The 22417-nt window shown below is 43.8% G+C and overlaps 2 protein-coding genes across 2 annotated transcripts; both read left to right on the forward strand.

The window, feature by feature from the left end:
- The first annotated feature begins 17316 nt into the window (after positions 1–17316).
- Positions 17317–20855, forward strand: LOC131289531 (protein Son). The gene has a single exon (XM_058318811.1). The coding sequence runs from the start codon at positions 17441–17443 to the stop codon at positions 20486–20488; it is 3048 nt and encodes a 1015-aa protein (XP_058174794.1). The 5' UTR covers positions 17317–17440; the 3' UTR covers positions 20489–20855.
- A 225-nt stretch (positions 20856–21080) lies between these two features.
- Positions 21081–22375, forward strand: LOC131287036 (superoxide dismutase [Mn], mitochondrial). Its single transcript, XM_058316049.1, has 4 exons — positions 21081–21222; positions 21433–21535; positions 21635–22010; positions 22073–22375. Exons 1-4 carry the CDS (start codon positions 21185–21187, stop codon positions 22213–22215), a joined length of 660 nt encoding a protein of 219 aa, XP_058172032.1. The 5' UTR covers positions 21081–21184; the 3' UTR covers positions 22216–22375.
- Positions 22376–22417: the final 42 nt, after the last annotated feature.

Raw genomic sequence — 22417 nt, forward strand, 5'->3', positions numbered from 1 at the left:
CTGGCCAGGAGAAGTGGGAAGAAACTGAGCCACGAAACACAAAACCTTCCGACACGTACGCAGCAGTCGGAAGAAAAACGTGTCGCCCTTTGCACGGTGGGCAGTTTCTTCGGAAAGAAATTGATTTTTCCTGCACTACACACTTTTTCCTTTTTTTTCCTGCTGTTATGACACCCGCACTTCGGTTTAGGGGTTTCGCTCCGTTCCGTTTCAATCCATGCTGAAGGAAGGCCAGTTTGGAACTGAACCGAGCCTTCGCGGTACGCACTCTCCACTGATTTTCCGGAGCCTGCTTTCCCGGAGAGTGGATTCAACTCAACGCGAGAGCCAGCACTAACGGATTTTTCTCTATCCCATGGAAGCGCCCATTACGTGCATCCCGAGTGGTGGCATTTTCCAACCAATTTTCCTAACGCCTTGGTAACTCACCCGATGGGAAGAGGTTTTCCAGCGGTGCGAGCCACCTTTTTGAGAGGCCGAAACCCGTCTCCAAAATTACAACAACACTTTGTGCCACTTACTTCGCGCGAGAGACAAAAACCACCAGAGGAGAGTTTTCCCGGTGGACATGCGCAGTGGAAGATAATGGCGCTAGTGAGTTGCTTTATCGTTATCGATTCCAATGCACAACATATCATTACAAAGTGCCAATAAAAGAAAGAAAGCGAGAAAAGGAAAGATAAAAAGGCACCACTAGACAGAGACAAAACAAAAGTGATTAGGAGAGCGTTAAACAGAGAAGAATGCCGTCGTCAACATTCCAGCACCGTGGCAGAAAAGTGGCCTACCCTAAGGTGGACAGAAGTCGCGGAAGGACATGAAGCGAGGCTTGAGGGGTTGGCAATGGCCAAAGCACGCTCGTCGCATGCGAGTCCTGCAAAACGTCACGATGCAAAATATGCAAACGACAAACCGATGGACTGGAATTTGCCCCGATAAGTCCCGATATTCGGCCCTCGCTCTCGCCACGCTCTCGATGTTTGTGGTGCGCGCGCAAGCCACACGCGAGGCTGGCCTAATGGGAAGGCAAAGAAACAAACTAAAATACCGCCATAACCTCACTTCTGGTGGCAAAATATTTTGCGGAAACATGCTGATTGACAGAATCCGGTACGAGTCATGGCGTATGATGGACGGCGCGTCGATGGAAACCGCTTTTCGGTCGTCGGAAAACTGGAGAGCACAACACAAAGCACGGCGGTTGTGGTTTGTGTTGGTTGGGAAAACTATTTTTTCCCAGAAAAAAGGGCTTAATATAGAAGTAAAACCGCTAGAACCAGCTCATTGCAAAGAACTAATTCCCTTTATGCTATTAAATTTAGAGAAAAAGTAGCTTAAAAATAGCTAACGCAATGGCATAAGCATGAAATACCCAGAAATTAAAGCAGAGTCATTTCAAAGACTTGGTAGAAAATAGAATAAAAGTAACATTCAGTCCATTATAAGCACGCACAGGTTCAGTGACGAGGATTGCACGAAAATTAGTCGGAATGTTTTTAAAATAACGTGGAAACATACTCAAGCAAAGTGAAGAACAAAGTAAAGCAAACAAAGAAACCTTTTTATGTTGGCTTCTTTATGTGTTCTATTTTTGTTCTATCTTTTCAGAAAATCAACAAAATATAAACCAAAATTGAAGTTTAAAAAATCTAAAGAAATAAAATTTACTTGTCATTTTCATCACTGAATTCTTTTGTAGCTTTTTTTTAAGATCATCTAACCGTTTTCAAAACGAATAAGTTTTATCTAACTTTGGAGACTCACCACATCCGGGTTTAAATTGTGAGATCCTTCGTAGAACACAAAAGAAAGAATTTGTTGTCCCATTCCTACCAAATTTCTACATTATCACACACTCGTAACATAAATTGATAGCACCACTTCCGACACTACCCCCTGCCCTCCAATGGCGTGTTCCGGTCAGTCGATTGAAACTATTACCTGTTCATCGCACTCTTGAGTATAATCTACCCTTCACGCCCCACGCTCCATCTATCCCACACTGTTCGAAAAGAAAAAGCCGAACAAATGAAAACCAAAATAAACTAGCGCTCATTGCGTCTCATGTTTGCACGCAATAAACCCAGCGACCCCCGGAGGTGAATCCAATGGAAACGCAAACGCAAACGAAAGGAAACTTAGGGACAGAAAGAAAAGCCACCTCATTCGAAGTTACCGAAGAAAATGGTAGTCCTTTGACAGCTGCAAAAGAAGTGGTCTCCAGATGATCATTAGACAACGGCGGTACGTTGTAGTGACCGAGAAAATTGTGTCCGGTGTTATCATTTGTTCCTCTATATTTGCTTTAGCCCTGCTTCGAATTTGGATGTCTTCGTCCGGTTTCGTGTAAGGATACGAATCAGGTGGAATTCACCAAAGCCTGCTGAGCTGACAATTTATACAAACATAATTAATTGCGTCGATGTGGGACGAAATGTCATTCGAGAAAAGGGCAAACAATCTAAAATTAAACTGCTTTTAAAAATCATCGAACATCGAACAATTCCAAGACTTTTCTTCGAGATAGTTCGACAAGGAGAATTAAGCACCCAATTGTCTTTTTCTTAGCCTTGAAAGGGTCTTTTGTCTCACCAACGTCTGCTAGTGTGTGCGTGTTTAATATAGAGTTATGTTGCTGTCTGTCGCTTTCAAGTCGTTCCCGGCCGAGTGTGGGCGGCTCTCTAAATATGGTATTATCACAAACAACGAGACGTAAGCAAACACCGTCGGGATGAAGCGAACAAAGCGACCACCGTTAGGTCGCAAGATTGCGTCTCCTTTCAGGACGAAAGAGCGCGCGAGATAATCCGATCCGGTGCTGTGTGCGAGTGACTGTGCCGAAGTGTGTTTCTAGTGCGTTGTTTCTATTTATAGTGCCATTTTCAACATTCCAGGACCAACCGGACGTCGACGCTGGCTGGAGTGAAAATGGATGACTTGGATCCTCATCGCGTCCACACCGGGCTTCGCAAATGTCGCAACGACGGTTTTGCTGCAATCGAACAGAAATTTAGATGCCATATTGCGGTGAGATGAAAGGCAAAATATCTTCGCAGTTAGGCAGAAGGCAATCAAAAATGGTAATATCAAATAATTTCACCAACCGCCCGAACCCTGGCGAATGTGGAAACCAAAAGCCGCAAAAACCGATGCGTTCCTCGTTCGTACGGAACTGCGTCACCAGCTGACGTAACTGGAATGGGTATCGATTTTTCCCTGCCATTGCACCGCCCCTTCGGGGACACCCACGCTCATGCGAGTTGCATTTCGTCGTCGAAAAGCTCGCAGAAGATTCACCTAAAACTAGCTGAGGAGGGAAAAAGATAGCGTAGGGTTTAAACGATGAGAAGGACGAACGATTGCTTGCACCGACGATCATCTCAGACAAACCGATGTTTCACGGGAAAGATGATGTGGTGTGTCCTGGTACACGTGCCATCGGCTCCGTTCGAACCCGGGCTGGCATCCACAAATGAAGTGTCCACAAATTTCCGCACGAGCAAACCGTCTCAAATGCGTATGGCGAGGATCCGTCCACTCTATGCGATGATGCTGCCAGTCATGTCATGTCCCCCCGGTTTAGTTATTCGCAAGCCAATTATATTTAAATTACCACTGTGTATATTCGTGCGGCCATTGTAAGGACCCCGTATGCTGTACAAAAAAACGGCAGAAAGTAGGAAAAAATAGCACTGGAGCTGCGCAAAAGGTCACATGCAAAAGAGGAGTTTTATAAATTGAAGCACCACGAGCAGGCCACTTGGTTTAATTAGCAGCCAGATACATTCTACGAGCGCCGCGTAATGACTGTTCATTATCGTGTCCTCACGCTTGACATATGGAAAATAAAACTACGAAAAGGAACTTTTTCCTCGCTTGCTTCTACAACAAATTGACAACGCAAATAAAAGTTACGGATGGTAGTGAAAGGTCTTTGACTAACTAATTCACATTTTGCTAACGAGTTCACATTTGTATGCCTCTAATAGACTAGATTATTACACAGAGTTGAAGATAAGAGAAGGCAATTTACATCTCTTTTCAAAAAATTAAAAGTACACGTTTTCGTGGAAAACCAGCGTTACCATAAGATTTGTATTACTTTTTGTTCTAGAATTGAATGTAGGGAAGGACATCCAGTTTTGGCCCACTTAGTGGAGAGTCACCACGAAAGAAATCGTTACACTCATCGTATCGACTATATAACGATAAACTTGGTATGTTAATGTAGTTTATTTGATGTTTTCACTGAACAATCATCAATTTCCGCAACCAACCCACTTTGTTTCCATTTTAGCCCACCTATGTACCAGTTTTAGTCCATTTAAAAGCAGTTTTTTTTATTTTATGTTTTTTTTTTTATTAAAATAATTTAGAAATTACTATTTACCTTTACCATTGTTTAACAACTGAGATTAGGTGCTTAATTTGATAATTTAATATCCATTTTTGTTTGCACGATGATCGCATTTTCGTCTTGAAACTATCTGACAATCTAACTGTTCTAGCTGTTAGTGCTAGAAGGCATAACATTTTCTTTTCAGTCCAAGCCAGATTTTCTTACATCTTGTATATTTTCCCATTTTTACACCGAAAAATAAAATACTTTTCGAGCTAAATTAATTCAAGTAACGTTTTGATACTTTTTCAAAACACTCTAAATTTAAGAATTTCTAATTTTCTACGCAGTTGTTGCTTATATTTCAATGTGGGCGAACTAACCGTTTACAGCATTATGGGTTGAAAAAGTGACAGCTTCGTAGATTTTAATAACTTTCTCGAAAAATACTGCTACAATCACTTCTAAAATTGACATTTAACTAGAATAAATCGAAATTAAAACTATAAACAGGTGAGGGCGCAGTATTATTTGAAATCAGTGTGACAGTTGATCTCCTTTCCAGTTACAAGCATTGGCCAAAACTCCCGCACTTACCCTACATTTCTTACACACGAAAATGATTTCTCTCGCGACATTTGTACGTTTAAAACAAACAATTATTTACCATCTGCATCACCCTTTAAAACCGAATAAGAACGATTAGAAAGCAGCAGAAGTAAAATAAAACCAGTTTTGCGAAACTCGCCTGAAAACGATGAAAAGCTATGCAAGACCATTTCCATCAATAAATTTTCAAAGGCGAACTACCACGAAAGGGATCGTGTCTGCTTTTACCTTTCATAATTTCTCGTATTGGTTATATTGCTTTCAAATAAATTATAGGTGCAAAATTTAATTTTAAAAAGCTTCGAAAGATGTTGCTATAAAAACAGATACCGTTCACAAGCAATCTAGAAGACACTTCAGAGCAATGAAGAGGACGCAAAAGAGGACGAAAATAAATAATAGCTCCGAGCAGGATAATGCATTTAGGCACACGTGCATCTACGACCGACCTTCCGACCTCGCCAAACGGAGTAGAACGAGTGGTTTATAACTTGAAAATATGTTCACCTCGTCCCAACCTCGAGGCGATACAACCGATCGAACGGAACGTACAAATACCGACTAATGACGCGCGTCCAATACAATGGAAAAATCGAACACTGGGACCACATTATCTCGCAGAAAGGAACCGAAGACAAGGTGAAACCCGAGCGCCAGCGAATGGCGAACGAGCGGGCGAAAGTCCTGACAGATAACTAAAATTTATGGGCTTCAATTTGCGCCGAAACGGAGTGCCTCCGTCGGCATCGAGCGGCCCGAATGTTCCCGGGAAAATTGTGCTGACGCTTTTTGCCGCCGCCGGCCATTTTTGCCACACAAGTGGATTTCGCTTTATTTTTCTGCACTGCATTTTCACTTCCCTCCTTCCGCTTCTGTTCTGTTTTCGCGTGCCATCCTTCCGCTTCTGTCCCTAGATAGTTGTCCTCGTCTGTGGAGCACTTTGTCGCTATTTGTATCCTGTCCGGTCCAAGAATGCACGGGAGGCACTAAGGAAGTGCAAACGGTTGGAGGACAATGGATGTCCACACTTGTCCAGGGGTTCAGTGACGCCGTCGAGTGGAGCAAGTGTTGGAGAAAATCTACTTTCATAGCCGTTAAGGTGCTACACTAGAGACTTCACTATGGTGATTGTGTGTGCTTCTCGATGGTCCTATCCTCTCTATGGCTCGGATCATATTGGGTCATACTACACCGGACAAGGCGTAATCCAAAAATACTTGCGAAATGACGGCAACCACTTCCTTGCACAACGGGCTACAAGATTCTCCCGGCGAAAAACGATAGCATAGTCAACTCAGTGACATGGCTTACAAAAGCAGATCGCACGTGGGTTGTCGTCAAAATTCCTCTTCAGTGCACTCATTTAAAATATTACCCAAGAAATAGATTTTCCACATCCGCCGCTTCGCTTGAAGTTTATATTCATCCAAGGATTCAGTTTCACCAAACGAGGCACGTTTTAGACGCCTTTATTTTCCCCGGAACGAAACCATCCAGCAACATCCTCTGCGTTCGCTCAAGGCCAGAAAGCCTTCTCCAAGAAAGGCTATCCAGCAAAGATTTCCGAACGCGTTCTGGCACCATGAATATCTTCTCACTGCTTAACAGCCAGCTTCTCGAGTGCTGCTTTCGCTGTTGGGTTTCTCGGAGGACGCCCACGATTGCGTACGCTCCCCGGCCTTGATGTACGTTTTAATTAAAACTGAATTATTTATTTCAATCCCAATCGGTAGCGCCAGCCCCCGGATCTTGCGGGGGTGCGATAAAGCAGGTGCGCAATCTCGGTTGTTCCGGTGCGAAGTGCAGAGAAACGGAACTCTGTATTGATAATGGCAGTAAACGGATTAACGTGTCCTTTTGAGAGACGTTGCGTTAAGCTTTGCAAATAAATGTTTCTAACGAATGCCGGTTACCGGTTTGCCGCGGGATAAAATTATACCGTCGCTGTATTGGATATCTTTAACTGAGCACCAACATGTTATCCATCCAGGATAGATGATTTAAAACTATTTTTAGTGGATTATAAAATGCTTTGTTTAAACATTTGCAAATAGCTTTGCTCAGTTAGGAATTGTGTCACACGCAACAGGATGGCAGATATTCGATCCTTCATATAAATGTACAGTTGCTCCCAACAGTGAAGGTACAGCAACGCTCCAAATAACCCTCTAACGAGATTGTATATGCCAAATTTGCCTTAGTTTTAAACCATTACCTGATAAAACACCATATTGAGAACTCTCAAATGTCATGTTAAACCGTTTAGTTTCACTGGGAATTTTTAAAACTGGTCAAGTAGGGTTTGGGGGTGCCCATGGCGCAGCGGTAGCGCGAGGAAACACCACACCACAGGTGTGGGATCGAATCTCGAGTCAGGCACCCTCCGATATTACGAACGGCTGACCACCGATCTATAATATACCGTCTTTCGGTCACACAAACTCTTTTCGGAGAGAGGCTTTGTCCCGCTAGGGGATGTCGTGCCACATAAAAAAAAAAGTAGGGTTAGGTGATTATAACATACAGGGTTCAGGACAGCTTGCAAACTTCTTTCACACGTAACTTCCTTGGATATTTGCGAAGTGGAGGAGTCGAGAAAGGAAACTGGCGTTGAATTGAGGAAACGAATTAATTCACTGTATTGGAAAGGATTTTTAATGCGCAAAGTTGATGACATAGTTGGACACATTCTACAGTCCAGCATATCATCGGCAGACGGCCATACGAAGAAAGAGTGAAGAATAGTCCACGAACTGAGAGAAAAAGAATACTATTAGCAAATTATGAAAGAATTATAGTCCGAAAAGTACGACAAGAACCAACCGCCAGTGCTCCAAAATTAGCTGAAGAGATATCGGACACTATTTCATGGTCAATTTTGGATGAAACTGTCTGAAGAGTATTAAGAAAAAATGAGAGGATAGCACGAAAGAAACCTTTTAAATCTGTAATAAAATTGATAAGTCATGAATTAACGTGTTATATAAACATCGCAAGGACGGTCGTTCCTTAGAGGCATATTTTTAGCGTTACAAGTTCCTCTATTTTATGCTTATTTTACGGCTACGATGAGAATTGACCAATATAATATAACCAAACGACCGATAGACACTGTACTTTAACTTTTGGGAGCAACTGTACATGTCATATATGTTTATGGTGCAAGAGTTGTATTGCGATGGAAAATCAACAACAAAACATGCTTTTTACCTATGTTTAATAGATAAAAATGAAATAATTTGATTCTAACCAATACGAAACGATAGAATTTGTTAAAAAAAACTTATTTGGATTCAAAGTTGCTCTGAAAATATGTTCTACCCATCTGGAATTCGGTTAAAAAAGTATAACACGGTTTTTAAACTGTCCGTTTGGGACCGACGGAAAATCCACCCTCTGTTTAATCCGGTCCCGGAATTGTCGTCCGATTGTATATTTATTGCCTTCCGTAGAAGTCATCGAAGTTTTTAGCATATTGTTACGTATCGTAATGCAACCGGTATTTTAAAAGTAAAGCAAAACTACCCGTTGACAGTTGCGCCATAATTATTGTTTAAAAAACTGCACTGCCGTTCGACGATTAACTTCAATTGTTTACTGACCCCTGAAGAACTCAACCTGCTGTGTTCTAAGAATAAAGGGAAATTTGTCGGATTTTTTCATTTTAAAAACAAACGCAAAAATTAAAGAAAAACGAACCCCTGGAAACGAACCTTCTGCTCAAGCGAGCGTGTCGCAGCAGCAGCACAGCGGGCAGCCATCACTTCCCGGCGCTACCGGCTCGATCAGTTACAGTTGGCCAGCGCACACAACCCACGATCCTACGGCCCTGTAAAAGAGCGCTGGGTTTTTACAGCACCATCTCGCATTGCAAACGACACGAGAAAAGCCAACGGTGGCCTTCCTGAATAAAATATAATCTTTATTTATACACCTTTTCCTCCACTCACACTCTCCATTTTCGGGGCGCGCCACGGTGCAAAAGGTTGATACGGTGCGCCCGGAAGTCGCCCGGACTTGGTGGAACTGACGTGGGGGAGGTGGGGAGGGCGAGGAGAACAACACTTAGGGAGGCTTGTGTCGCATGAGCTGCGTGTAAATATTGTAGCAGGTAATATTGTCCCCATCATCTTGCGCCATCTACACTCCATGACCTCGTCGTTGCCAGCGCGTCCGCGCGCGTGTGTGTGTGTGTGGGTGAGTAAGTGTGAAGAACCTGGGCGAAGCGAGCTCCCGCGGGAGCTTCTCAAAAACGAAAGGTAAAGAAAATAAACTAAGGAAGCCTACAGCAAATTGAAACCTTAAACCGGGCTCCGCGGGGAGCATTACCGAGAAAAGTACCGTGGCCGTTAATTTACCGTAATATGAAGATGTTTAAGCATCTGCCAGCTTTGCCAGCGCCACCCTCCACCGTTGGCTCTCCACCCACGCAAGGCTCGTCGCCGGAAAACGTGCCTCGTGTCTAGGATGCCCCCGGCAGGTGACTCTCTCAAGGTAATTTCACTCACGTTTCGCCGTGTTAATTGTGGATAAGAAATTATCCGAAAAATTTCCATCCTTCCAGCGAGTGGGGGGGGGGGGGGGGGGGGGGATGGACAGAATCCCGGCACGGTGAAGCCGACGATGAAAAAGACATTTTCCATCACGTTGGATTCACGTCCACCCCGCCGTGTTCTCGCCGATGTCAAATGATTTGCAGCCCATCCGTAAACGACGGCTTCATTAATCATCGTTCGCTCCCCGGTCGGAGGCGCTTAATATGCATTCCAAGGGGGGTTTTACCGCTTTAATTTATGGGACCGAGCGGGGCAAAGTTTGACGAGCCCGTCTGTAAGCATGCCCTCCCAGCGAAGGCACCGAGCTTCAATTGCTTTTGCCGAAATGGGTGCCAATCGAAAGAGGGCAACAAAAACGGACCGACAAGAGAGGACATCATTTTCCCAATGTTGCCCAACATTCCCACCGCACAATGTCGGTTAATGGCTCGCAAGAGCTCAAGGTTAACGAGGCTCGTGGTTTGTAGCACAAATTGGGAGTTTTTCTTTCTATTTTCCAAAATAAGACGCACAAAAAAGGGACGAGGGAAATATTTCCCACAAAATGTTCTATGGAGTCTATTCATTATTCGCAACGTGTTTAAGAGAGATTGTTGATAGGAAAAAGGGAAAACCCCGTTCCATCGTTCGCTCTCATCCATCACATATTGAAATTTATCTAGTTTCATACCGAAATACTTAACTCATCGGATGATTTATTTGTGTTTATTGATCGATATCTTTTTTGTATATTTAAAGTACAACTTGATTGTTCCATAAATCAACACAAAAGATAAACAGATTCGCTACAGGCTTGTTGTAAATTTCAACCTTCACTTGGGCTTTGTTTTTGTCACACGAAATAACACATCCTTTCTTTCGTCCTTTATTGCGACGGTTTCGATGGTTCAACCAACCGAACGCAAACGGGAACCTTTTGGTCATTAGCGAACTTTTTCGCTACAAGGGGGAAAAACAAAAACACATGCTTCGTTAACTCCCCACACGATCGTTTGAATCGGATTTTTTCCTCCGGATCACCGTTTAGCAGGTTACCAAAGCTGTTTACAGTAACTTTGGCGACCGAACCGAGTTACGCCGAGTTTGACGGTTGACCCGCGCACAACAAGGCGGCGCCGTAAAGGGACGAGGTTTCAAATAAATTTCCCAAAAGCAGAAAAACAAAAGAAAAACCGTGCACGGTTCGTTAAGGGGTGCAATGGGATTGGTTGGCTGCGCTTTTCTTTCCGGTTCCGTTCCTCCGCTCTGATTAAACCTTTTAACCTCACTTTTCCCCATTTCACCAATTCGGTATCTATTCGGAGGATAATATTCGATTCCCGTGCACCGTAAAACCTCTCCCCCCTCCGCACATGGAGAATGTATATACAACACATTCCCAAAAGGCGGAAAATTCGATTTCCAATCGGCCATCTGCCCGACCGTCGCGCGTCCTTAGCTGTTCTTATTGCCAGTTTGTTTTACAAATCTCAGTGCCACGGAAGAAAACGAGGCTGGCCAGCAAAACGAATTCGCGAATGGGTTTATTTTTACCGGAAGGGGCTCCGTTTCCCTACCCATCCCGGTTTGTTGTAACAAAAATCGAAAACCGGGGAAAAAATCTGATATAACTTTTTTCTTTGGCCTGCTCCGGAGCGAGATATTTCCCACCGGAATATCCAAGTTCTCGTGCGAGCCTTTGGTCCTGTAGCCCGTGAATGGTGGATCGGTTATCTCGATAACAAAATGGGCATAAAAGTTTCCGTCCGAAACCGGGCTGGCGATGGCACAGTACCAGCCTGGCAGTGGATAAAATCCGTAGACTCATGTGAACGCCACCCACACACAACGGGGGTAACAAAATAACGAGAAATGTTTGGCGCATCCAGGGGGAAAACTGCCACTCACAGGTGGAGCACAGGTGCTGGGTGGATGGGAAAACTGGAGGTGTACATTACAACTCCCACCACCTGCCAAACCCACATGGGAGTGTATGTTCGAATGCACGGCACGGTCGACCTACCGACACGTGCTGCTTCCAAAGGTTTCCATCGGCAGGCGAATGCTTCAAACAGTTTTCCACAAAACCGTGGCATCGAACAATGGGTGAACCCATCGTTCCACCCGTGACCCAATGCTTATTGCCAGCGGGAGGACGGTGCACGGGAGGGGGAATGCCATGGATGTGGATCTGACGGCAACGAGTCAGCACACGCGCGCTTCACATCAACCATGGTGGAAAAATGAATAAAAAGCCAAATGAAAACTAAAGAAAAACGACAAACGGAAGCCAAATCAAGCACGATGTGCAGAAAGAAACTTAAACAAGAAAACAAACCCACACAGTTCTTCATCATCATGCACCAACCAACAAGGCGAAATGAAGGAACAAACAGTGGAAAATAAAAGGCAAAGAACCGACTCGCTACTTGCTCGGAACGTTTTTCATTTTCCACCAGCGGAAAACGCTTGCCGTAGCAAATATGAAACGGGGAAAAACCACCAATCGGGCGTGCGGCCATCGGCACGCGATGTGTCCCCCGGGCGGGATGGAGTATCCGTTTCTACTGCCCGAACCGGAAGCGCCGGGGAAAGAATAGCAACAACTTCGCGGCCGTGCGCACACAACGGAAGGATGGATCCATCTCCCGAAAGAGTTGTCCGAAGATGAGCGCTGGGAAGATGTTACCCTCCGTTGGTCCGTGTGAGCTTGCTAGCATTTTGTACCATAAGTGGATTGATCGTACCGTTTGTTAGCGCTCACTCGGGTGGTAAGGGTAGACCGGAAAAAAGGTAATCTTTGAAACCCACTTTGATATGATGTAGATAAATGTTTGACCAGTTGAGGAGACGAGACAAAGGCTTTTCATCCACAACAGCAAGCAAATGGTGAAAGAAAATGTTTGTAGATGCATATCACATACAACAGTTTAACAACTTGCCATAAAGTGAAACAAGTAAATACCTTGTTTTCCCAAATGCATAATGAATACAATTATTTCAAAATAATGTTATTTAAATAACGGCGGTAATTTTGAATGTTATTTGAATAACGGTGAGATTGATTAAGATAATTTAGATGAATATCTTTTATAACAAAATTTGCACTCGTTTGGAAAATTATGGCAAAAAGAGAAGAGAAATTAAACTACATAGACATGATAGTTACTATCTCGTTGAACTTTGATTTTACATCTAGGAAATCTCAAACAACGATGTGTCAATTGATCTTGATGAGGTAACGTTTGCATTATGAAAAAAAGTCAAATTTTCATCGATGATAAGAGAAAAGATAACCAAGCTAATGCTGAAAGTAAACTTTATTGCAAAGTTACATGTTTTAAGAACTTTCAAAAACTATTCCGACGGCAAGTAAGCCGGCCTTACGGTCTTTGGCCGAAACTTTAGCCAAAGACGACAAAACCAGTCATGTAAAGATTTTCAGTTATTGTGAGGCATTCATTACCAAATACTACTCCGTTTAGACTTTAAAATGTTGGAATAGGTCTTTTCTGTGTTGTAGTGTTGTAAATGTTTTTTCGATTGGTTGTAGTTGAGAGACATACGGAGGGTTAGTAGTCCTGGGTACATTAGTTATATTTGACCGGATTAACTCCAAGGATGATCTTCGGGAATGCCGGAAGGCACTACATACACTTTTCCATATGCCGGAAGAACTACGACTTTGTGCATAGCTTTCTCGCTGATTTTCAGCCACGATTCTATGGGATTTAAGGGACCCCAAAACATTTTAAATATACTGTAGCAAACTTCAAAAGCAACATAAGCAACTAGAGTTTTATACCACTTGTCGCCGTCTGGCTTTAAATAATCTTTGTTCCGCGATAAAGCAGGATGCTTTAACATACAATCAAACGTTTATGGTTTAATGTTTTGGCCACGGTGGATTCAATTTAAATGATTCAGTTGTCAAAATTGTTTTAAATTTAAAAGAAATGTTACTCTTTAATTTGATTTTAACATAAAGTTGCTAGCGTTTTCCTTTTTTGCAAGTCATTAAAATTTGTCTATTTTTTGAATCCAAACGTTACTATCATTTACAATAATTTAATGTTCATTGTTTGTAATTGTAACATTGATAATTCATAATCACATTTGAAGTTGTAGAACATATACTTAGATAAGCTAAAAGATGTAATAAAATAATGTAAGTTATACTTATAAATGGGGATATGTCACACCATATGCATTTCGACATAGAACGATTATATACCGCTATCACCTTCGATAACATTGAAATAATCAAGTGTAACCGCAACAGTGAGACAATCCCGAACGATTGGGTTTGTGGTTTCCCATGTGGATAAACGTAGAGGAGAATCGGGGGAAATCGTAGAGGAGAAAAGGTAGAGGCAAATGAACAGTTCATGCCGGAATGCAATCGATCAGAATAGGAAAACTATCGTACGGATGCCGCCTCACCACTGTTTGGGATTATGGAAAAATGGAAATAAATCTACTCAAAGTAGAAATGGCACTAGCAAACCCTTTATACAGCTCCACCTTGAGCGTAAACTCTTACATTGAACTAGGCTTTGGGGAAGGAAAAAAACACATTCGTCCCTCGCATATCCTTGCTGCCGATGAAAGTTCTCTCTATCCTTCGATTTTCTTCGTTCCACCACTGCGTTCGAAGCCGATCGTAAAGGCAATCGGAAACACCGGCCGTACGCAATCCGCAGCCGTACAAATCCATTAAAACCCGCAAACCAAACCTGGCCGTTCTCGTAATCCGACCATCCGACAGTCGAACGACCTCTCCCAGGGCCGTACGGAATACGTAATAATCAAGTGCTCGAAACCCTAAACCGCAACGGAGCCCACAGGAAGTACACAACCATTCGCAACGGTTTGGTAAATCCGTTTCACCCAAACAGATGACGAATACATATTGGTTTTTGGTTGGAGGCGGTATTTGCAGGCCTGCGCCATGAATATTTATCATTTGAAAATAATGAGATTTTATAGCAACGTGTACCCGTCTGGTCGCCTTTCCCCGGGGAGGAAAGAGTTAAAATAGGGATCTTGGGAGAAAGAAACGACACTCTTACAACATCTAGCACCCTTCCAAGGACAACTCAATTTGCATAACTTAAGTGTAAGGGCGGGTTAATATTTCCGATACACTAATACGCATTACATATACTACATTCACAATCAAATGTAAGAGAATTACCAAAAAATACTCTTAAAAAATTTACAACCCGACCGATAAACGCTGAATATCAGCGTTTGTGAAACAACTTGAAAAAATAATCATCTTTTTTAAACATTCCACGTAGGGACATTTCGTCGAGAATATGGTGCACGGCACTAAACTGCAATCGTAAAAAGTGCTTCAGCTGGTTCGTTCCAAACCACGGTGTCTAGCCGGTCGGACAGCAAGGAAATATACTGCATCCGGTTTGATCCGAGCGCTGCATCGTAAGACGGAACTAACGGTTTAGTAGGAATTTAAAACCGACCAATCCTATCAGCTGCTGAATTTCTGTGGTCTTCACTGAATGTTGCATTACTATTTTCCACTCTTTGATGCCTTTTTTTGACAATCAAACCAAGTATCACAATTCATTGAATGTAAGTAGAATAACATAACTAGAAGCTTTAAGTAAAATTACAGAATAAAAATCTTAAATTGCAAATATCACGGCAAAAAGTCAAAAATGTATGATACTTAACTTAAATGCCTTTAGCACAATTCCATTATTGTATTTAAATTATACACATTTCATATGATTAAATTGAGGGGAAAAGATTAAACAAAAATAATATGTCTGTGAAAGTTTTATTTCCACACAATTTCATGTTCCTTTTTATCCAATCAACTTTTATTTGATGAAACAATTCTTTCGCCCGAAACACGTTCCAAATTGGTTTGGATAGAAGTACAACTTTCAAAAGAAAAAGGCTGTAAAAGAGAGTCCAAAACTTGTCTCGCATTCAAATTTTCTTCGGTCGTGCTTTTTATACCAGACGAATAAGTTCTCATCATAATTGTGTTGACCATGGCTTTGGTTCAGTCGTTTTTTGTACATCCCAATACAAACATTTTTTGCAAATTTATTTACAAACTATAAAAGAGTTGAGTTTTATTTAGCATGCACAACACCAAATGATAGTCTGTTGTGGTGTATAATAAAAAAAAAATCGTCGTGCAATGATTTCAAAAATAATATTGCGTGTTATTTTACTTAAAGCACAGTTAAACTCATTGAAATGATTAAAAATTTCAATAAATCGACTATACATAATGCTTTTCTTCAACACGGTTTTTTTTTTAAGATAACATATTGAGGTTTATTGGACCGCGGTTTAAAAAAAATAATTTCGCCAGGACATACCATCCAGGATAATCAGAAATTGTTGCAGAGAGCTTTTAACCGAAAAGTTCAGATCATTGCAATATCATATCAAGGCCATTTTGGTAAATAAAACTCTGACCATTTCGAATGTACGCAAAATATCGATCCACGTACAGCTTTCCGATGCACATGCGAAGCACTTTTTATGTCTATGCGCGCATTTCATTCTATGTTTCCCACTTTTCCCACATAGAGCCACATCCTTCAGCGCGGTCGCCACAATTATCCTTCCCGTGGGCCGTAAATTACCGATCACTCGCTATTTGTTATATAACATGGTACAGTTTCGGGAGGTCCTTGCGCAATGAGAATGATTTGGGATCAATTTTCTCGCACAGAAGTGCATCCTGTATCCTAGCAGGTGCTTGGGTTTTCCTGCTAACAATGCACCATGCCATAAGATGGTATGCTCTATGAAAACTAGTAAAATACAACATGATCAAACGATAAAAGGAAAAGTAGGTAGTTCATTAAGGATTTCACCACCAACGGTAGAAAGGTTGGTTCTGATAATTATGGTGCAGGTGCAATTGCTCGCTATCGATTCATCTTTCAAGGTCTCGTCTCAGCAAAAATCAGCCTCCGCCACCAACATTCGGCTATAGTCTCCCCTAAACGGATTAACACAAAGACCACTTACTTGAGTTGGTATCCCAATAACCGCTGGAAGCAGCTGCAAATCCTTCCGCTTTGGAAAAACACACTTCCTCAGCAAATCCTGAAAATGATTCACCGTTCACTAAACAGCACCAACGCACTGTACCACTGACTAACACTGACGGTATGCGGAGAAAACACTTTGTTTGACTTTTCCAGCACGGTAGGTGTGACGACAGTAGGCGAGGGAAAACTTCGATTTTTCCTTCGACCCTCACGGCTAGGGTATTTGCGTTTTCCCGTGGCCCACACTCTGGTGCAAGTACACGGCAGCTAAAGTTGCCCCTGTGCAAGGAAAAACAACCACCTGCAAGAAGACGAGGGTGGAGGAAGATGAAAAACAATAATATTGCACGTTTACACTTCAAGCAATATACTGCACTTTTCAATACATGCTAGCTTATAGGGGTTGTTTAAACTCTACACACAATTTCAGCCATACATAATACAACTAGAAAACGACATCCCGATCACAAAGCTAACCCGATGGGTCCGTCCCATCCATCAAAACAACTCGTCAGTCAATATTTTTGAACCATTTTTAATAATAAAGACTTTTAAAATTTGATTAAATCAATACAAAAAAATATCATTGGTCAACCTTTGTTTTAAAATGTGTTAATTATTTCAAAACATAAAAATAAATGCTTTTAGAAAATAGAAAACTTTGTCATCCACGCGGCTGTAACTTGTACGACACTTCTGGGCCTGTAGTTATAAACGGGAGCATGCGAGAAAATTCTTTGTGTCAAATGCCAAATAAATCGAAAACAACACCGTGCATCGAAAACTGGTGCCCTTTAATCATTAGGGAAAGAGGTTTTTCTAATTCTGAAACGCTCTTTTTATCATTTCAACGTGTAAGTTGTAACATTCGGTGCCCATTTTAGGAGCGTTTGAAAAACTCATCGACCAAAATGAATGTGACGGTCGAGAAGCAAAGCAACCGTAGCGATGACAAAGTGACGGAGGTGTTCCCGCTGAACATAAAAATCAAACAAGAAAAAACTACCAGCTATGAAGATTCGAGCAAATCGGAAACGGTGGACAAGCTATCGATTGATGTGAATCTTACCAACATTTTCTCGACCACCATCACCAGCAGCAGCGCAGGGGCCGAAAAGGATGCGGACGCGGCGGACGTTAAACCCTCCATCGAGCCACTGAAGTCATCGAACGAAATCCTGACCGAGCTGTTCCGGGTGTTTAACGCTGCTCCGCCGGAGATAATCGAGGATGATTCAAACGAGGCGTCCGAAGTTAAAGAAAAGAAAAAGAAGAAACATAAACACAGAAAGAAGAGCAAAAAGAAGAAAGGCACCGAAAGTGAAACGGACGGGGAGCTGTCCGAGAACCCGGGCGAGGACGGTGAGATACGTGTGAAAAAGAAGAAAATCAAGAAAGAGAAAGATCGTGACCGGAAACATGAAAAGCACGAGAAGCACGAGAAGCACAAGCGGAAGCACAGGGGCGAGACGTTGTTGGTTACGGTTAAGCAGGAACCACTGGATAAGGACGAAAAGAAATCCAAATACGACGAAGTGCACCAGAAGGAATCCAGCAAAGAGCATAGCATTGTCAAGCACGACGAGACAAAGCAGAAAGATCACAATAAACTGAAGGAGTCCCGCGGGGAAGACTCCAAGCAACCCTTGAAGGGAAAGATACAAATTAAAAGTCTCAAAGATAGCGCCATTTTCAAAGAACTGGCGACAGGCTCGTCACACACGAAGGAACGTGACCACGATAAGCATTACGATCGCGACAAATCAATAGGATTGAAATCGTCCAGCAGTGAGCTGCGGAAACGAAAATGTTCCGGTTCGGACTTTTCTATTTCCGATGGAGAGGATCCTGGGAAGGGCAGGTACTACGATTTTTATCAGAAAAAGTACAATTCTTTCTACGCAAGCTACGAGCGGGGTGAGGACGAACGGGAGCGACACGAGAAGAAACGACGCAGACGCAGCTCAGACCGTGACCGGGAACGGCGTCGTCGTTCAGGATCCGGATCGCGTTCCCGTTCCCGTTCCCATTCTCCAGAGCAGTTCGATAAACAGAAGCTGCTGGAGATCGCAAGAAAGAATGCAATTAGCATGCTGAAGAAAGGTACGCTCCCGGGTGCGCAAAATTTGGACGGAGAATCGAAAACGAAGCTAATCTCAAAGATGCGTGCGAGTGGTAAGACCATTGAAGAGCTGACGGAGTTTTGCAAAAAGATTTCGAACAAGGATAATTTCAACGATCTCTCCAGCGTATCGTCCGACGAAAGTGATCACGATGCGGACGGGGCAACGAAGGTGTTCCACCATCCCTTTCAGCTCAAGGAACCGGCTCCGATCGTAATGAACATCCGTAATGCCACCACCATCCAACCGAAGTCAGCCGAGGAGAAAAAGGCGCTCTTAATGCAATTCCCCGTATCGTCCGGAGCTCACCATCGGAGCACCGAAACGGAATGGGTTCCGGTCGAACCGAAAAAGCCGGCACCAGCGACAGCGCCAGCAAAACCAGCGGCATCCGAAACCGGTGCTGTTGGCAAATCTAAACTGAAAACCATCCTGCCACCATCGTCCACTTTTGTGCCACAGTCGTCGAATTTTCCATCACAACACGTCCCACAGCCGGGTCCGAGTCTAGTACCTGCACCGAATGCACCCGTTCCCCATGTCAGCCAACCCACCATTAGCCATCCTTCGGCGGGGCCACCCATTGGACCAGCTGCTTTTCCGACGAACGACATTTCACAACCGTATCATGCCCTGCATGTGCCACCAATAGTTCCCCACCAACCTCCGGTAGCACAAACGCCCTTCAACGGTATGCCTGGATCAGAACCGCAGCCTCTGCCAGTCCCGGTCGACACGACTGTTCCTCCACCGTTGTTGAACCCCATGTTGTCAGTTCCTCATCCGGAGATGCAACACCATCAACAACGACCACATTTTCCTCCGGTACATTCTGGCTCTCCTGGGCATCGACCCGGAAATGGGCACGGACATGGGCCAGGGTTTGGGCATGGACACGGAAACGGCCCACCATTCGAACCAGGAGCTGGTCCCATGCATGGTCACAGTCATGGGCCTGGTAATGGACACGAGCATGGTCACGGCAACGGCCACGGTATTGGCAATAATCAGGGGCATGGGCTCGGGCCGGGCCATGGCCCCGTCAATGACCCGGGTCCTGGGCCGAATAATGTATTTCAAACTCAACCGGACGCTCCCATGCTCGACGTTTCGCAAATCGTTAGCCAACGGTTAAACGCGATGCGAAGGTTGCAGGAAAATCCGGCCGATCCGGAGGCGCGCCAGTTGCTCTACACCACGCAGAAGGACATGTCGACTTGGGCCTCCTCGAAGGTGATGCCCGGGCAGTTCGTCGGTTCAACGGGTGTAAACTGTCTCAGCCAGCGGGAACTAGCCGAAGGCTACCAACCGTGGGCCACGCGGGACATGATGAAACAATCGGCCCCGGTCACCGGCGGCATGGGCATGCACCTGCTACAGAAAATGGGCTGGCAACCGGGCGAAGGGTTGGGTAAGGAGAAAAACGGATCGCTACAACCGCTCCTGCTGGACGTGAAACTGGACAAGCGTGGCCTGGGCGAGGAACAGAACAAAGCCCGCCCCCATCAGTTCCCGGGGCAACTTTTCACCCGGAGGGACAACGCGCAACGGCCACCACCGGGCCACGATCGACAACGGTTCATGAACGTTAAGGTAAACACGGACGGGAAGCACCCCGTTTCGATACTTGGCGAGTACGCGACGAAACGCAAGTGGAACGTCCCACGTTACGAGCTGGTGCACGAGAGTGGGCCGGGTCATGCGAAAAATTTCATCTTCAAGGTGCTGGTAAACGGGCTGGAGTATCAGCCGGCCATCTCGAACAACACCAAGAAGGAGGCGAAAGCTACGGCGGCCAAATTTTGCCTGCAGCAACTCGGTGTGATGATAACCTAAGGCGAATGCAGGATTTATCGAACTTGGCCGCAACGATTACCATAAGCTGCACCGTCAAGGGAGATTGTAATAAACTGACTCTTTTACGTAGCCGTAGAGTCCGACCGAGGCTGGCATGCGTGGCTGGCAAGCCTACTGAATCAAATGCAATCGATCGGTTGATCCTCAACATAGCCATCGCTTTATATAGGTCCAAAAAGTACGAACGCGTTACTTTAAATTATATTGTCGATACATAATGCTTTCTTCTACATAGAAACTAATTACGAACGAGTATCAAACAAGATTCAGTAGCAATTATTAAAATCAGCCGAGGGTGTTCTGCTATTAATCTTATTGAAATGCAAATGCCTATTAAACGTATGAAACTTGGAAATTGCTGTAATTTCCCTGCTATCGAAAATTGGAAAAGTTTTCATTTTTCAATGATGACATTAACTTCTTTTACACCAAAATTTGTACACACTGGAAGTACATTCGGATTATTTCGTAATTTAAAATGTTAATTTTTGAACCTGTGAAGTGCTGAGCTACGATTGTCTTGCACTGTACCCCAAACCTCAATTGGAGCTCTTCTGTCAAACTCAACGAATTCAGTTCAGTAGACAAATTGGTTCTGCGTCGACAACATCGTTTTACCGGCGGATTAATCGTCTTACCTGTTGTATTTGTCCACGAAATCTTCACATCCTGAAAATGCTGGCCATTCGAGGAGCACTGTTTTCCACTGCGAAGTAAGTTCGACTGCGTTTCCAAGTTGGTAATTCGTTTCCGACCGGTGCTTTGCTCCCGGCGAACCCGGGGCCTGCTGCGTTGGTGCCGTCATTTTGTTGTGTGTTATGTAAAAGATTGCATTACGATCTGTTGTTGTTAATTTTAGCCGAAGCATTGATAATGAAATGCGTGTATTTATAAACAGCATATGCACTTCTACTTACCCGCAGGAACTGCAGCGCCGTGCTGGGATGCCGCAGCAAGCACACGCTGCCAGATTTGCCGTACGATTTCGGCGCTCTCGAGCCGGTCATTTGCCGTGAAATCATGGAGGTAGGCAAAAGAAAAAAAAAATTGACGGCACAAAATGGAGCTGGGTGATTGATTTACTTCATTTTTGTTTTTGAATAAACATTCTTTCGGTTCTGATAGCTTCACCACCAGAAACATCACAACGCGTACGTCACGAACTTGAACGCCGCGGAGGAACAGCTGAAGGACGCGGTAGCGAAGAACGATGTTTCGAAGATCATTCAGCTGGGCAGCGCGATTAAGTTCAATGGCGGTGGCCACATAAATCATTCCATCTTCTGGAAGAATCTCTCACCCGATCGCACCGATCCGTCGGCGGAATTGCAGAAGGCACTGAACCGCGATTTCCAGAGCATGGAAAACTTCAAAAAGGAAATGAAGGCGGCCGCCGTCGCCGTGCAGGGTTCCGGATGGGCCTGGTTGGGCTACAACAAAAAATCAAAGCTGCTTCAGGTTGTGGCCTGCCCGAACCAGGACCCACTGGAAGCCACGACCGGTATGTGTGAAATCCTGTTGATTGATTCAAGTAGAGAAATACAACCATGTTCCATTTTCTAGGACTCGTACCACTTTTGGGTATCGATGTTTGGGAGCACGCCTACTATCTGCAGTACAAAAACCTGCGACCCAACTACGTCGATGCCATCTTCGATGTGGTGAACTGGAAGGATGTTTCTGAGCGATTGGCAAAAGCACAGTAAATGCATCGCACATCAACGCATTGCGTTTTAAAACAGAATTCAAGCTGCTATTTTGTAGAAGTGGTGCGTACGCTGTCTAAAAATGTAACCAAAAATAATATGCTATTTCGAGCTAGCAACTGTTTTCAATAAAACAGAATAATTATCATGCCTTTGGAAATTCTGATCGCTTCACAGTAGTATTATTTTCTTTCTATTTGGA

Source organism: Anopheles ziemanni, chromosome 3 (genome assembly GCF_943734765.1).
Source record: "Anopheles ziemanni chromosome 3, idAnoZiCoDA_A2_x.2, whole genome shotgun sequence".
Lineage (NCBI taxonomy): Eukaryota > Metazoa > Arthropoda > Insecta > Diptera > Culicidae > Anopheles > Anopheles ziemanni.